This window comes from Camelus bactrianus, chromosome 13, assembly GCF_048773025.1.
Source record: "Camelus bactrianus isolate YW-2024 breed Bactrian camel chromosome 13, ASM4877302v1, whole genome shotgun sequence".
Classification (NCBI taxonomy): domain Eukaryota; kingdom Metazoa; phylum Chordata; class Mammalia; order Artiodactyla; family Camelidae; genus Camelus; species Camelus bactrianus.
The window spans coordinates 53,848,957-53,863,508 of NC_133551.1; the positions used below are offsets into that span (position 1 = coordinate 53,848,957).

The 14,552-nt window shown below is 48.0% G+C and overlaps 1 protein-coding gene across 3 annotated transcripts; it reads left to right on the top strand.

The window, feature by feature from the left end:
- The first annotated feature begins 8,043 nt into the window (after positions 1-8,043).
- LSM10 (LSM10, U7 small nuclear RNA associated) lies at positions 8,044-10,940 on the top strand. Of its 3 annotated transcripts, none has more exons than XM_010959886.3 (2): positions 8,044-8,154; positions 10,189-10,940. In XM_010959886.3, exon 2 carries the CDS (start codon positions 10,212-10,214, stop codon positions 10,581-10,583), a length of 372 nt encoding a protein of 123 aa, XP_010958188.1. In that variant the 5' UTR covers positions 8,044-8,154; positions 10,189-10,211; the 3' UTR covers positions 10,584-10,940. The 3 variants fall into 3 exon arrangements, with proteins under 3 accessions (XP_010958188.1, XP_010958186.1, XP_010958185.1); XM_010959884.3 differs by lacking the exon at positions 8,044-8,154 and adding an exon at positions 8,186-8,613; XM_010959883.3 differs by lacking the exon at positions 8,044-8,154 and adding an exon at positions 8,190-8,739.
- The last annotated feature ends 3,612 nt before the right edge of the window (positions 10,941-14,552 follow it).

Sequence of the window (14,552 nt, forward strand, 5' to 3'; positions counted from 1 at the left end):
CATGACGTGCCAGGACATCTGCCTCTCCTGCTTCGCCATCAGTGGCCAAGCAGAGCCTTAAGTTGGATGCACAGGAGGCACGCGTGGTGTGCCACCGTCCCTTCCACGTACCAGATGAGTTACTTCCCTTGGCAGGATGCCAAGTCTAATTGGAATCCATGAGAAACATCTCAGGCCAGGGCTACCTTAATTGTTTCAGGAAGGAGGCTCAGCTCTTGCCTCATGCTCATCCTGGACTGAGTAACGGCAGGCGAGGGGCCAGCTGACATTCAGAGGCCAAGGTCCATTCAGTCCGATGGAGGGAATATCCAGAAGAGCAGAGGTAGGCGAGAAACTGAGCTGAGCTGGTCGTTGCCTGAGACTGAGCCAACCACCAGGACCACTTGGACCCTTGCACCTTGGCAAGAGTTGAGGCAAATGTATTTATGGAATGTTAGGGCCAGGGTACCTGTCCTTTAGCTTCCCCGTGGTACAGGGTTTGGATACAGAAAGGTAAATCACCAAATAAATTTAAGTTGCTTCTAACCCATGAAAGTGACCCACAAAAGCCCCCAAAAGGTCCGTTGGGGAAGAGAAACACATGGCGCTGTAAGCCACTTCTTCCAGTCTTACAAAGTGCCTTCTGTTTTTGTCTCTTTTAAGTAATCTGGCTACCACTTGGGGGTGGCCTGACTGGGTGACAGATGAAGGGGAAGGCTCTGTCCTGAGCCTGAGCCTGTCTGCCACCACACTGCTACAAACCCAAATTTCACTGTCTGCCCCAAGTGTGACCCGGGGCCTTGGAGGTGGGCCATGCGCTGCTGAGAAGCAGCCTCCTACCTCCACCTGTCCCAGAGCCATGCTGATGATTCCAAATGTATCTGTTCTCTCCGTGAATAAACAAGATACAGATCTCTGGTAAGGCAGCCCGGTGATGAGGCAATCTTTGAGTTTCATGTCTCCAGACTTGCACAAATGTTGAGAAAAACAAGTTTATTTGCATGGTGGTTCAGGGCACCCAGAGAAATCAGGGGAGTCGGGAGGGAGCAAAGGAAAAAGAAGATGGGGATTACTCTGGCAGGAATGTGGACTGAGCACTGACAGCACATCATTGTTCATTTAAAACCAGGTCACGGGGTCTGAGAGTGTCACACAACAGTGGCCAGGGCGCTCCAAGGGAAGGCATGCTGTGGTCCCCATCCCTGCCTGAATTCACCATGGCGTCGGGCAGTTACCCTCACCGAGCCTCGGTTCTCTCATCTGTAAGAAAGGAAAAGAACTAGCCCATTGACTCAAAGCCTGCTTGCCCAGCTAAGCTATTGAGTTGACAAATTTCTAGTCCCTGCCAAGTGAGACCTTAGAATTGGAATTTTACCCATGCTTCTCCCCACTCCATGCTTCGGGGGTATATCTGCTCTCTGGCACCAATTCTGTGACTCACCTCTTCCTGAACTAAGCTTTAAGCTGTTCTGCTCTTGTTCCTATGAGTGTCGGAAGGCCCTGTAGATCAGGCAAGGCAAAGCTCTAGAAAAGCCTTCTGAACAAAAGTGCTTTAATGGCTCCCAGAAGAAAGATGTAATAAAAATTGAGAGTGAAGGGGGAAGGAGAAAGGGGGCAGGTGTATTTAGCCCTTAGTTCTAGGAGGAAAGTCATCCCATGTGATCCACATAAGTATGTAATAATATTTAAGGATAAGTTCACTTTTTTCCCTCAGATCCAGATCCTGGTAGGTAAAAACCAAACTCGAGCCTCAGCACCAGATCCTGGAGATCCCCGAGTCTGGACAGGGTCAGATTCCCTCGTCCTCTTCCACCTGGCTTATCACTCTGATTTACATCCATGGAGACCAACTCAAGCCACAGGAAACCACAGAGAGAAATACAAATTTTAGAGAAAAAAAAATATATATATCATAATACCTAATTGTAAAGAACCAAATTAAAATCTGAAAACTAATACAACCTTTACCTACCCTTCCTCCCTTTAAGTGATGCCCTGGAAAACTCCTCTTCAGCCACTAAATTCTTGGACAGCTGACAGTTGAGGAAGTGAAAGGAAGTGTTTTCAAGGATTGGACTAGGGAACCCCCTTCACAGTGAATCTCCCTGCCCAGCTTCATGATTCCGGGTGAAGTAAATTCTCAGATCATAACCCACCCCTTTTCAAATGAGAATGTCAAGATGCCTTCCAAGGGCCAATGGAAATTATGCTGGAGTGTTTGATTACCTTAACCCCACCACCACCCCACATACACACACATACTCTGTATGCTTTTTGTTTCTGGCTGGTGGTTCCTCTGCTGACAAAAAATAGTATTACCTTCTCTTTTTGTTCCCCAAACCACATGGAATCCCAATCGCATTAGGCCTACTGAGGCCACATTTCTAGCACAGTCCCAGGAGAGCTGGGGACAGACCCAGGATTCCTGAATCCTAGACCATGTTTGCCTCAGATCATTCCACCCTCCTTTCTCTTTATAAAACTCCCCAACTTCCTTATGAAATGTCAGGGCTGACGTTTTTCAGGTATTCAAGGGGAAGTTCCTGTGAGGGCCAAGGACGCTTGACTCGGGCTCTCTGGATGTCCCAAAGACCTCTCAGTTCAGTTACAATTGAGAAGACAGTGCCTGTGTCGTGTGCTCTCCCCGTCTCTCCGCTCTCCCTTGGCACATCATTTATCTCTTCAGTCCCTACACGGCTCTCTTTCCACACCTCAGATGTTCACCCAACAGCAGCTCAGGCTGTCTGACCCACCCCCCCAGAGGCTGGCCTCTGCTCCTCCAGGGCTGCCTCCACTCGCTTAGCAGCCCTCCAGGCTTCCAGACCTCACCCTCCTCCCTCCTGTTCCCTGCAGCTCCTGTCACTACAATGTCCCTTCTCCAGCCCCCAACTTTGCTGGACCCAACTGCCTTCTCTGTGCCCCATTCTCCTTGGTCCTGCTAAACACCCTTTTCTTCTTAAAACTCTCCCACCCTTTGGCCTTGGGGGGCTCCAGTCCTACTAATTTCTGACCACACGTCCCATCTCTCCCTCAGCGGTTTCTGATTGAGGATCTCCCTATATGATATAGATGTTGATGTTGCCATTTTTAAAAGTCTGTCAGAATATCAGGGCCATTGCTGGAGGCTTCCCCCTCCCTGCCCCATCTTCACTCTTACCTCATCTTTCTCTCTCACTCTGTTTCTCACACTCACCCTATCCCTTACTCTCACCCCAGTGCTGACCAAATGTTTTATGAGCCCTGCAGTGCTCAGTTTGCATTCTTCCACAAATTGTTTTGCATCTTTTTTTTCAGAGAGGTCATTACTGTTAATTCACAAATCTCTGTATTCTGCCCTCCACCTTAACTTGGGCTGCAGACTCACTTTCCCTATTTCATCACCTCACACTTAGTGTCTAACACTGATGTCATTTTCATTTATTCACTTTCTTTGTTGGTTTTGTTGTTGTTTTGGGGTTTTTTTTAATTGAGATATAGTTGATTTACAATGTTGTGTTAGTTTCTATTGTACAGCATAGTGATTCACTTGTGTGTATATATATATATATTCTTTTTCATTATAGGTTACTCCAAGCTATTGAATATAGTTCCCTGTGCTATACAGTAGAACCTTGTTTATCTATTTTATACATAGCGGTGTATATCTGTTCATCCCAAACTCTTAATTTTTCCCTCCCCCCTTTTCCCTTTTGGTAATCATAAGTTTGTTTTCTATGTCTGTGAGTCTATATCTGTTTTGTAAATAAGTTCACTTGTGTCTTTTTTAAGATTCCACAGATAAGTGATATCATATGATATTTGTCTTTCTGACTTATTTCACTTAGTATGATGATTTCTAGGTCCATCCATGTTGTTGTAAATGGCATTATTTCATTCTGTCTTATGGCTGAGTAATACTCATATATATATATATATGCACATACCACATCTTCTTTATCCATTCATCTGTTGATGGGCATTTACTTTGCTTCCATGTCTTGGCTATTGTAAATAGTGCTGTTGTGAACACCGGGGTGCATGTATCTTTCTGAATTGGAGTTTTCTCCAGATTTAAGGACATTCACTTTCAAAAGGCATGAAGAAACTTTTTAAATAAAATATAATACAAAATAAGACAGTTCTCCAAAGAAAAGAGCCAGAAGTGATGGGTAGAAGTTACCTAAAACTTCCTAACAATAGAGTAGAACACCTGGCAAAGAAGTGAGTTGCTGGTCACTGGTGTCTCAGGCAGTGATTACGGGGAGCATCCTAGGGTTGCTGGAGAGGGGATTTGGACCCTGGGTGGTAAGTTGGAGCAGGTGACCTGGGAATCATCCTAACACTCAGGATTCCATGATCCTCTGATACGTGGAAACAGAACCACAACAGAGCTCCTCTAAAGGGAACAGAGAAATTCAAGGCTCCTGAAATGAACGCAATTCAAGTGGGCCTGGTACTAGTCTAGGGTTGCACAAAAAAAAAAAAAAGGAAACAAAATTCTGGCCACATAAGTGGAATAGAAATCTATTGAAATTCAGGCAACCCACAGTTGTCAGGAAGACTGAAGGACCATGGGGAAATGGCCCAGAACCAAGGAGAGGTAGGCAGCATAGGGAAGGACCAGCAGCAACAACCCCAGGATTGAGGCACTGGATGATGCAGAAACCAGGATGGAGCCTAAGTGGTTCCTGCTGGTTTGTGTCACTTGCTCCAGATTTAGAATCTGATAATGCCTGAGTTTAGGTCACAAGCCCATGCCGTAGTTGACAAGGATCAGAGACAATATCTGGCCTTAAAACCATCTGTAGTGGGAAGCAGAACTTCACCTCCCACTGAAAGTCATAGAAGGTCAGATTTCCTCAAACAGGGGGAAAGGAGTTCAGTGGCTAAGTAGCCAGAAAAAAATGAGAGATCCTCCACAGGCATGACCCCCAGACCCACCCTCAACCCTCTTATTCCTATCAACAGCCCATCATCTCTCTGGATACCTGGTGTAAAAATTTAAATCATTGATTCCTCCTCCTGCAAACCACACTCCAGATTTAATCAGTCCATGAGTTGTCTGATTAGCTCTTTTCAGGGTCTTTAGCACTCATCCCAGGGTGTGAAGAGGGTGAGAAGGGATAAATTGGGAATTTGAAATTTGCACCTCTCGGGGAGTAATGGAAATGTTAGCTATCTTCACTGTGGTGGTGATTTCATTGGTGTATACATATATCAAAATTCATCAAATTGTACATCTGAAATATGTGTAGTTTACTATACAGGAATCATACCACAATAAAGGTATTAAAAAAAACTCATCTCTTTGCCATTCCACTGCCATCATCTTCATTCAGATCCCCATCCCCTTCTCACATTTATAAACCAGTGTTCCTCATGCAACTGCAGTTTGCAGTATGAAGCATTTTGGCCTCTGAAGGCCTTCTCCCTTTCTCAACACCCAAGAGGCTAGTAGGAGAGGTTAAGATTTACGAGAAATAACTATGGCGAATCTGCATGCTACGAGCAAACATACAGCAAGCAACATGCTGTAGGCATCACTCCCAATCAGGGTAATCAGTGAAGACTTCAGAAAGACACAGCAGTGGAGCCAGCCTTTGAACGAGGGATTAGGCTTAACATCTATAGATAAGCAAGAGAGGAGCCCAGGCAGATGGAGCAGGCTAGCACAGGCACAGACAAGAGTGCAGGGCTTGTCTGGGGGTTGCTGAGGGGCTGAGGCTGACTAGAAAGGAGGACAGTGGTTCTCCAATTTGTGTGCATTGTTAGATGTGCACATGCCTGGGCTCCACTTCTGATTCTGTAGGTGTGGGGTTGGGTTTCACAAGCATTTCAGTTAACGTTAAGGCAACTGGTTCCCACACCACATTTTAAGAAACACTGGTTGCAAAGTTTGGGTAGAGAGCCTGAAGGAGATTCTGCCTGAAGGTAGGTTGGAATCAAATCAATGTTAGCATCAGAACCTTTATCCTGCTAGTGAATTGAAAGTTTTCTTAGCAGGTAAATAAGATCATAACTGTACTTTGTATCTCTTCGCAAAGGATCCTGGGACACAAAGACCAGTAAGATGGCTTTTATACTGAATTAAATGAGAAAAAGGGGGTCTCATCTAGAATGGTGACAGTCAGAATAAAAAGACAAATGAAGAGTGGGAGGGAAACTCCAAAGAATTTGCAGCGCTCAGTGACTATGACAGACATGAGGGAATCAAGAAATTTTTAGAAGTTGTCAAGTTGATTCAAGGGGTCCAGCTTGGGTAGCTGAAAAACGGTGGTAGCAACTACAGAGGTTTAAAAAAAAAATTCAGAGCAGCAATTCATTTGGGAAGGACTTGATGAACTTTTAGACATGCTGAGTTTCAAGTACCAGTGAGATATGTGGGAATAAGCGACACAGTTGGGAAATGGAGGTCTGTGGAGCAGTCTGGGCTGGAGACCGAGACATCAGCACGTGGTAGCAGACAGCAAAGAGGTGACCATGTAGAGGGTGAGGCAAGGAATACAGGCCCAGAAAAAACACACATGTTTAGGGAGCAGAATGAAATGGGATTTTAAAAAGAGAGCAATGGAGAAGAAACAATCAGAAAATAGGTGGAACCAAGTGATACAAAGCTCCAGTGGGGGGGAAAAAAAACACTGAGAAGGAGAATGGTCAATGCAGTCAAGCACTGAGAAGGATCTAGGAAGTGAGGACTAAGAAAGGAGATTAGCAACCCCTGCCAGAGAAGTTAGTGGGAGTAAAACTCAAAGCAGTCTTGAGAAGAAACCAGATTGCAATGAGATGCCTGCGTAGGTGAAAGCTCTCAGGATAGAGCAGCAGCTCTCAAACTTTCAGTCCCAGGACTCTTTTCTACTCTTAAAAGTTACTGAAAACCCTCAAAAGTGCTTGTTTATATGGGATGTATATTTTTGATAATCACATATAGATGAACTTGAAATTTTAATATGTATTTGCTTTTAAAATAACAAGAACAGACCTATTAACATAATATATTTATTTTTAAATAACTCTATTTTCCAAAAGAAAAACTTTGGTGAGAAGAGTGATGTTTACATTTCTGCAAATCTCTTTAATGTCTGCCATAATAGAAGACAGCTGGATTCTCAACGTCTGCTTCTGCATTCAGTCCATTGAGATAGGTTATTTTGGTTGAAGTACATGAAGAAAATCCAGTCTCACACAAGTGTGAGGTTGGAAAAGGGACTACAATTGGAGAACCACTGACACAGAGGTCTCTTCTGAGGAGTTCCATGGTGGAAGGTAGGAGAACGAGAGTAACTTGCATGGAGGAGAAAGATGGCTTCTGCTTTCAAGATAAGAAGAGACCAGCTGTGATGACTAGTAAAAAGGGAAGGTTCCTGGGGGAGATGAAGATGAATGAATGAGAGAATAAAGGAATGAAACAAGCCTAACTCTTTTTGAGCTGCTGCTGGGTGCTGGGTGCTTTCACACATTAATTAAGGTCACTCGAAACTTAAAATAATTCTCTGAGTTAGACGTTATGTTGTGTGCGTGTTCCTAATGAAACTGAGGCTGAGAGAAGATAAGCAGTTTTTCCAAGACTATACAGAGTGGCTTTTTAAAAATACAAATTAGATCGTGTCACTCTCCTTTGATAGCCTATCATTGCACATCTAGTCACAGATGAGGAAACCAAGGCACAGAGAGGATATTAACTTATATAAAGACATACAGTTAAGAGGAGCAGATTTAAACCCAGGCACAGCCCTCAGGGCCTGCACTCCTCAACAAGAAATCCAAATTCCTTACCTTGGTTCACAAAACCCTAAATACACTGGCTCTTGCCCTCCTCTCTCACCTCTTGTCACACCTCTCCCCAGTCTTACTGGCCTTTCCGTTTTTCCAAATTGTCCAGCTCATTTCCACCAGCAAGTTTACACAGACTGTTCCCTCTAATTGCAGCAATCCTCTCCTAGTTTGCACAAGCTTGGCTTCAAGTCATTCACCTCAGCTCAAATGTCAAATGTCACCTTTTCGGGACATCCCCGACCATCCAGTCACTATAACATCGCCCTGTTTTAATTCTCCGAAGGAATGTTATCATAATTTTGTTTGTTTTCTTACAGATGACTCACCCTCCCCGCCCCGCCCCGCCCACCAAGTAGATTTTAAAGGTCAGGTCGTCAGTTGGTCAGCTTGTCTCCTTGGTCATCGTTCTATGTCCGGAGCCAGGTAAGGCGCCTGACACACGGTGAAGGTTCAATGAATACTGCCGGCCCCCCTTATCCGCGAACGCGGAACCTGCCCTACGATGCCATTTTGTAGAAGAGACTTGAGCATCTTTGGGTTTCGGTATTCGCCGGGGGCCTGGAACTAATCCCCGCGCGGAGGAGGGACGACAGGATTTGCGGAATGAAACAATGACTACAAAGAACGAGAGCATCCAATGACGTAGGCCGGGGGCTGCAGGAGCGCGAGCCGCGCGCCCGCGAGGCACTCTGGGGATTGTAGTTCCGGGCTCCGCGGTGGCGCGGACCCTGCGCGCGGCCACGCTCTCTATGCTCCGGGAGGACCGAGCGGCCCCGCGGTTGCCATGGCTTCTCAGTCCCACCGCGGGAGGGAGTCCGCCCCGCTAGGCACCCGCTAGCCTAGTCGACGACGCGGAGCGGTACAGCGGAAGGAACCGGCGCGGTGGGTGCGGAGAGCCGGGGGTGGAGCGCAGGGGAACCCGGAACCCCGGAGGCGGCGGGAGAAAGGGAAGCGTTTTCCTCCCGATTGCAGAGAGTAGTTTCTCTCCCAGACTCACTCCCACGCTCTGTGAGTAAAGGGTCGTCACCTTCCCCATCTCAGCGATGGGCTGACAGGCCTGAAAAAGCCAAGTGGCTTGCTCCAGGTCACCCCTCCAGGGAAGTGGCCGCGCTCGTCCTCGAGCCCCGGCCTCCGCTTTGAAGTCGCTATGCTGCCCCAAACCCTTGCTTGGGCACAGACTCCTGGTCAAGTTCGGGTGGGGTTGTTAGAGTCTAATGGCCCAGCCTCCAGCCTCTGTGGGTCGCTTGCCTCACGTAATGCCACCCTGCACAGCCCTGTTGGGATTCTGAATGAGGTCTTAAGGAAAGAAAAAGTTCTACCACTTTCCAATCAGGGTCTGAAAATGGCATAAATAAGACAGTTCCATTAATACAGTAGCAGGGCATGTCAAAGGCAAAAGAAAATACATTCAATGTGAAGAGAGTCTGTTAGCCTCGGGTAGCCCATGGTTTAATAGACGTGAAACAGACTCACAGACATTAAGTAACTGTCCTAGGTTTACAGAGTGTGAATGGAGTGGGGATTCCAACCTAGGTTTCTCTGCCTTCAAAACCTATATGCTGTACGTGCTACCATTTCTTTTTTTCAATCAGTTATCTAAGTTTCTACTTATATGGCGGCAGCATCGTGTAGATCAGTTGTTCTCAGTGGGCCCCAGACCAGCAGCATCAGTATTAAAGGAGAACATGTTAGAAATGCACATTCTTGGGCCTCACCTCAGACTGACTAAGTTAGAAACTGGGAGTGGAGCCCAGCAATCTGTCTTAACACATCCTTCAGGTGATTCTGATGCACTCTAGTGTTTGAGAACTGGTGATTCACCTAGGGGTCACGTTAAAATGCCAATTCTTTCAGAAGGTCTGGGGAAAGACTGGAGATTCCGCATTTCTAACAAGTTCTTGGGTGGACTGCTAGTCCACAGACCATACTTTGAGTAGCCATGGTGCTAAATTTTAGAGCAGTGGTTCTCAAACTCATATGCACATTAGAATTACCTGGGGAGCTTTTAGAAAACTAGGATACCTGGGCCCCACCCCTGACCAAATGAATCAGAACCTCTGGGGTGTGGCGGCCAGGTGAAAACTTAACAGGTGATTCTAACATACAGTGAGGGTTCAGAATCACTGGTGTGGGGTTTGGAGTCGGAAAGCCATGGATTTGAATCCCAGCACCTCCTTGGGTGTGACCTTGGGCAAGATACTTAACCTCTCTCCTGGCCATATTTTCCTCATTTATAAAAAAATGAGTCTAAGTAATCCTTGCCATGCAAGGTGGTATAAGGATTCTATGAGGTGTGTACATGGAACACCTAAGGGTACTCCATAGACACAAATACTGGGGAGGTGGACAGACTTGGGTAAGTCCAGGCTGGGGATCTTGTGCTAAAACCTGGTGGAGGTGAGTTGGCAACTACACCCTCTAGCCTGCTACAGCTCTGTGCGTTTGCCTCTCCCACAGCGAACAGCCCGTGGGGTGAAAGAATGGCGGTGAGCCACTCAGTAAAGGAGCGGACCATCTCTGAGAACAGCCTGATCATCCTGCTGCAGGGCCTCCAGGGCCAGGTCACCACCGTGGACCTGCGAGATGAGAGCGTGGCCCGTGGACGCATAGACAACGTCGATGCTTTCATGAACATCCGCCTGGCCCAGGTCACCTACACAGACCGCTGGGGACATCAGGTCGAGCTGGATGACCTCTTTGTGACAGGCCGGAATGTCCGTTACGTCCACATCCCAGACGACGTGAACATCACCGCGACCATCGAGCAGCAGCTGCAGCTCATCCATCGGGTGCGCAACTTTGGCGGCAAGGGTCAAGGCCGGCGGGAATTTCCTTCCAAAAACTATAAGTGAGCCTGTCCCCTCAGCCCACCCTAGGCCCACTCAGGTTCCTCCAGAGTTCTACTGAGCCAAAGCCTGCTCTCCCTCCCCGCCCAGAACCTGGGAAGGGAGCAGGGCCAGCCCAGAAACTGATGTCTGATAGACATCACCCATCACAGCTGCCTTTCACGGAGTCCCCCTTCCCGGACTCACCCTGGGGCCTAGTATTCTAGTTAACTGTCTGTGGCCTTGGGGTAGGTGACAATCCTCCCCTTTGATCATTATTTATCTGAATCTCTGACCTATTGATTTAGGGAATCTGTCAAATCGTTTTCAGCCCTCTCCCAGTGAGGATTATTAAATGTGCTCGGCCTGAGCCACCCTTGAGCATCCCTGTTTCTCTTGCAATCATGTTTGTTTTCTCACGAAACGAAACAGGGATGTAAACAAGCCCATGCCTCATGCTTTCCCCTAAGTGCTGGGCTCCCTGTTGGTCCTGTGTTCCCGGGTCCTGGGTCCCAAGTTTGCCTGCACATTGGAATCACCTGTCCCACTCTCACAGATTTAATTGGTATGAGGTGTTGCCTGGGCAGTGGGAATCGCTTAAGTTTCCCAAGTGATACTAATATGCAGCAAAGTTTGAGAATGTGGATGAGGCCTTCAGTCTGGTCGGGGGGAAAGTGGCTTTTCTGTTCAGATTTCCTGTTGAAGAGGATGTTAGTCTCCTTGCTCCTTTCTGAGGTGGAGAGATGGAGTAATCCCAGGCCGTCTCCTCAAATGTGGGGGCTCAGCCAACGGCAAGAAATCTGGCTCTGCTTCTGAGAGTCGTCGGGTCCTCAGGGAAGAAGGGGTTCTCAGGGTTGGAACCTAAGTCTTTGTTGTAGCTGCTCTGCAGCCATACCAGCCCTGCCAAGGCAAGCAACCACCTCAGTACAAGCGGCTCTGTCCTGTGGGACCAGAGAGTTTGTCTTCATCAAGCAGAATCCACAGAACAGCTGCTGTGCGCCAGGCCTCCTGCTGAGTACACACTGTCCAATAAAATTTGGCCCCTTCCTGAGAGGGGCTTGTAATCTCCTGTAGGAGGTAGTCATTTCCTGAGGGAAATTGGAGAGGAGTGTTCATCTGGGCATCAGCAGCCCAAGGTCATTGCATTCATGTTCTAGCCCAGTCTGTCCGAGTGTTTTCCTTGGACCACCTCATCAAAGCCAACAGGGATGTGTCTAGAAGAGCTGCCTTCCTGGCTGCCCCTCACCCCAGATTTGAAACAGAATCTGGAACCCTAGAATCTGCATTATTTACACCCACCTACCCACCCACCATAAGTCTTCTGCATATTGTATTTATTTGATTGCCCAGAGGTCCCAGAAGCCACTTGGACTCTGCCCTTTGCCTTCAGGAGAGAACAGTGGGTCCGAGCCAGGAGAAAACCACTTTTCTGAGTTCCCAGGCCCCTCTGACAGCTAGAGTTAAGGGGAGCGACACAGTAAGAAGCCTGCTGGTAAGAGAAACCAGAGGGAAGGCACAGAAGGGAGGTCCTCACTGTGGAAATGTCCCTGTACTCACAGCCAGTGGGGAGAGAGTCACCCGTCTGAAGTGATGAACTGGCCAGGGAGGTCCCCACACAGCCTCTCTTGCAGACTTCCCACATGTCTGCAGATGCTTCCAGACTTGAAGAGGGCTTTTTTTGGAAGTTTGGCCTAAGGATAGAAGAGAGACCTAGCTGTGAGTCTTTTACATAATGTACCAGGGGCTTCTACATCCTCAGCAGAGCAAGAGAGAGCCCCCAGACCAGGGAGGGCAGTGGTAGGGCTAGCGTGGACTGCTGAGATGAGAGACTCTGGACGTGCTCCATGAGCATCGTGCAGACCCCGGCAGGCCCTCGTGGTTCCTAGACAAAGCACCGGGAGGACAGGTGGGAAGGAGGGAAGCAGGCCCCTCTGAGACATACTCCTGCTCAGCCCCTGGGGTGGAGCACAGCTAAGTGCTCAAGCCCCAAGGTTATGGATTTTGGCATCTGATCGTGGATCACTGGGAAAGGTTGGCGGGGTCCCGGGTAGGGATTGAGGGAGCTCAGCCTTTGGCAAGCCAGGAATTCCATAACTGCCACAGGTCATTCCACAAGTAATTGAAGTCACAGCGCTAGCTACTGAGGGAACATCTAGAGGGACTGCGGTCCTGCTCTTAGGGAGCCGACATTTTAGAGGGGGAGACGAACAAAAGTAAAAATGTAGTTGTCGTGAAGGAAATAAACAGGGCACTTTGAGAGAATAGAGAGGCAGTTTTATTTCAGAAAATGTGGTCTGAAGAAGTGAAAGTAAACTGAGAAAGAGCCTGCCATTTAAAGAGCCAAAGGAAGGCAGAAGAAACTGCCGGTGCAAAGGTCCTGATGCAGGAAAGCTTGGGGTTTGGGGGAAATAACAGCACCATTATGACTATTGATGGGGGAGAGGAGCAGATGAGGCAGGAGAGATGGGAGGGGGTGAGGCAATGACATGAGGCCTTGTGGGTAAGGAGTGTGGCTCATTCCAATTTCTGGTGTGTAAGAAATACAACTTGAATTTTCTCTAACTCAACTGAATTCACATTTTGCCTCACTCAGCCAGAGTGGCAGAAACATAATTGTAGTCAATTCAAAGTTCCCCACCACTTCCCTCAGAATTGGTTGAATTCTAGGACACTTCTTTCAAGGTCCCCAAGCATGGGAAGGGCAGTGTGATCTGGTGGTGTCTGGTCCAGTCACACTGGCGTCCACTGAGATGTCTTCGTTTTGTCCTGGTCTTCTGTCATTGGCCCACTCGGGTGGCTGCTGAGTTGCTCCTCCCTCACCAGCAGACCTCTTGAGATCCCCTCCAAGTGGAACCCGGCCCCCATCAGTGTTCAGATTCTTACTCTGCTTTTTCCAGGCCAGTCAGGCCCAGGAAATTCTTAGGGTCTTGAGTTAGTTAGGCCTTGTTTGTGCCAGTGCAACACACAGCTGTTTCTTCAGAGGGTTTTGTTATTTGCTGGCTCTCCATCAGGAGAAGGAATTTTCCGTCCCTGAGAGCCAGCTGATCCCCTCTGCTTGGAGGCTGCGGGGACACGTCTCTCTTCACAGGGACACCCCTCCAGTCTCAGTCCCCAGATCCCCCTTCTCTAAATCTGTATCTGTACTCTCTAAATCAGATGCTCTTTCCATTCCTCCCTGAAGGCGAGGCTTTGGGAATTCAGAAGCTAAAAATGGACTCTGTATTCTGTCGTATCATTTGTTTCCTGGCATAATGAAGGCAGAGTAACCTAACTATCTGTGTGAGGGAAAGGCCAAGGGACACCAAGGAAAAGATGAAAAATGTATTTCACAATGTCCCCATCCCATCGGAGTTTGGGTTTTGTGCCACTCATGGCTGTGCCTCTGTTCACACCCACACACACACCAGTGTGGGGTCCCAGTTGCCGACCGCCCCCAGGAACCCTGAGTGCTCAGGTGGTACATCACGCCCCCTCCCTCCCCTCAGGGTCCTGGAGAGGAAAGTACAAAGGTCTCTCTAATCTGGGGGAGGAGCCCACCTGAGCTCTGAGGAGAGCTGAGTGGGCCTGCGGCTTGAAGTTCAGATCTCCCTGGAGGCCACACAAGTGATGTGGCCTCTCCAGCTCTCAGCTGGTTGGGACTGAAGGAGAATGTCCAGTTCAGTGAGTTCCGGTCTGGCATCCCCAGCCAAAGGGTCCCTGAGGGCAGCAGGCATCCCTTGAGTAATTATCAGTGTTCCAGAAGGACCCAGAGAAACAGCACATGGTATGTGGTGAAGGTTAACCAAGCTGGCTTGGTATCTGCTTCAGGCTGGAGTTATACCAACAGCGTGGTGGTCACACTGGCTTGTTCTTCCTGATCCAAGCTCTAATGGCTCCAATACAAGGTTATAATCAATAAAAAGGAAATGATTCGATGCAGGTTGTACAGGAGACAAAATCCTACCAGATGTGAGGCTCATGTGGACAGAAATTACTAAAAGAAACCTTGAAGGTGAG

Coding starts and splice junctions, on each gene's coding strand:
- LSM10 (XM_010959886.3), top strand. CDS start 10,212: ATGGCGGTGAGCCACTCAGTAAAGGAGCGGACCATCTCTGAGAACAGC.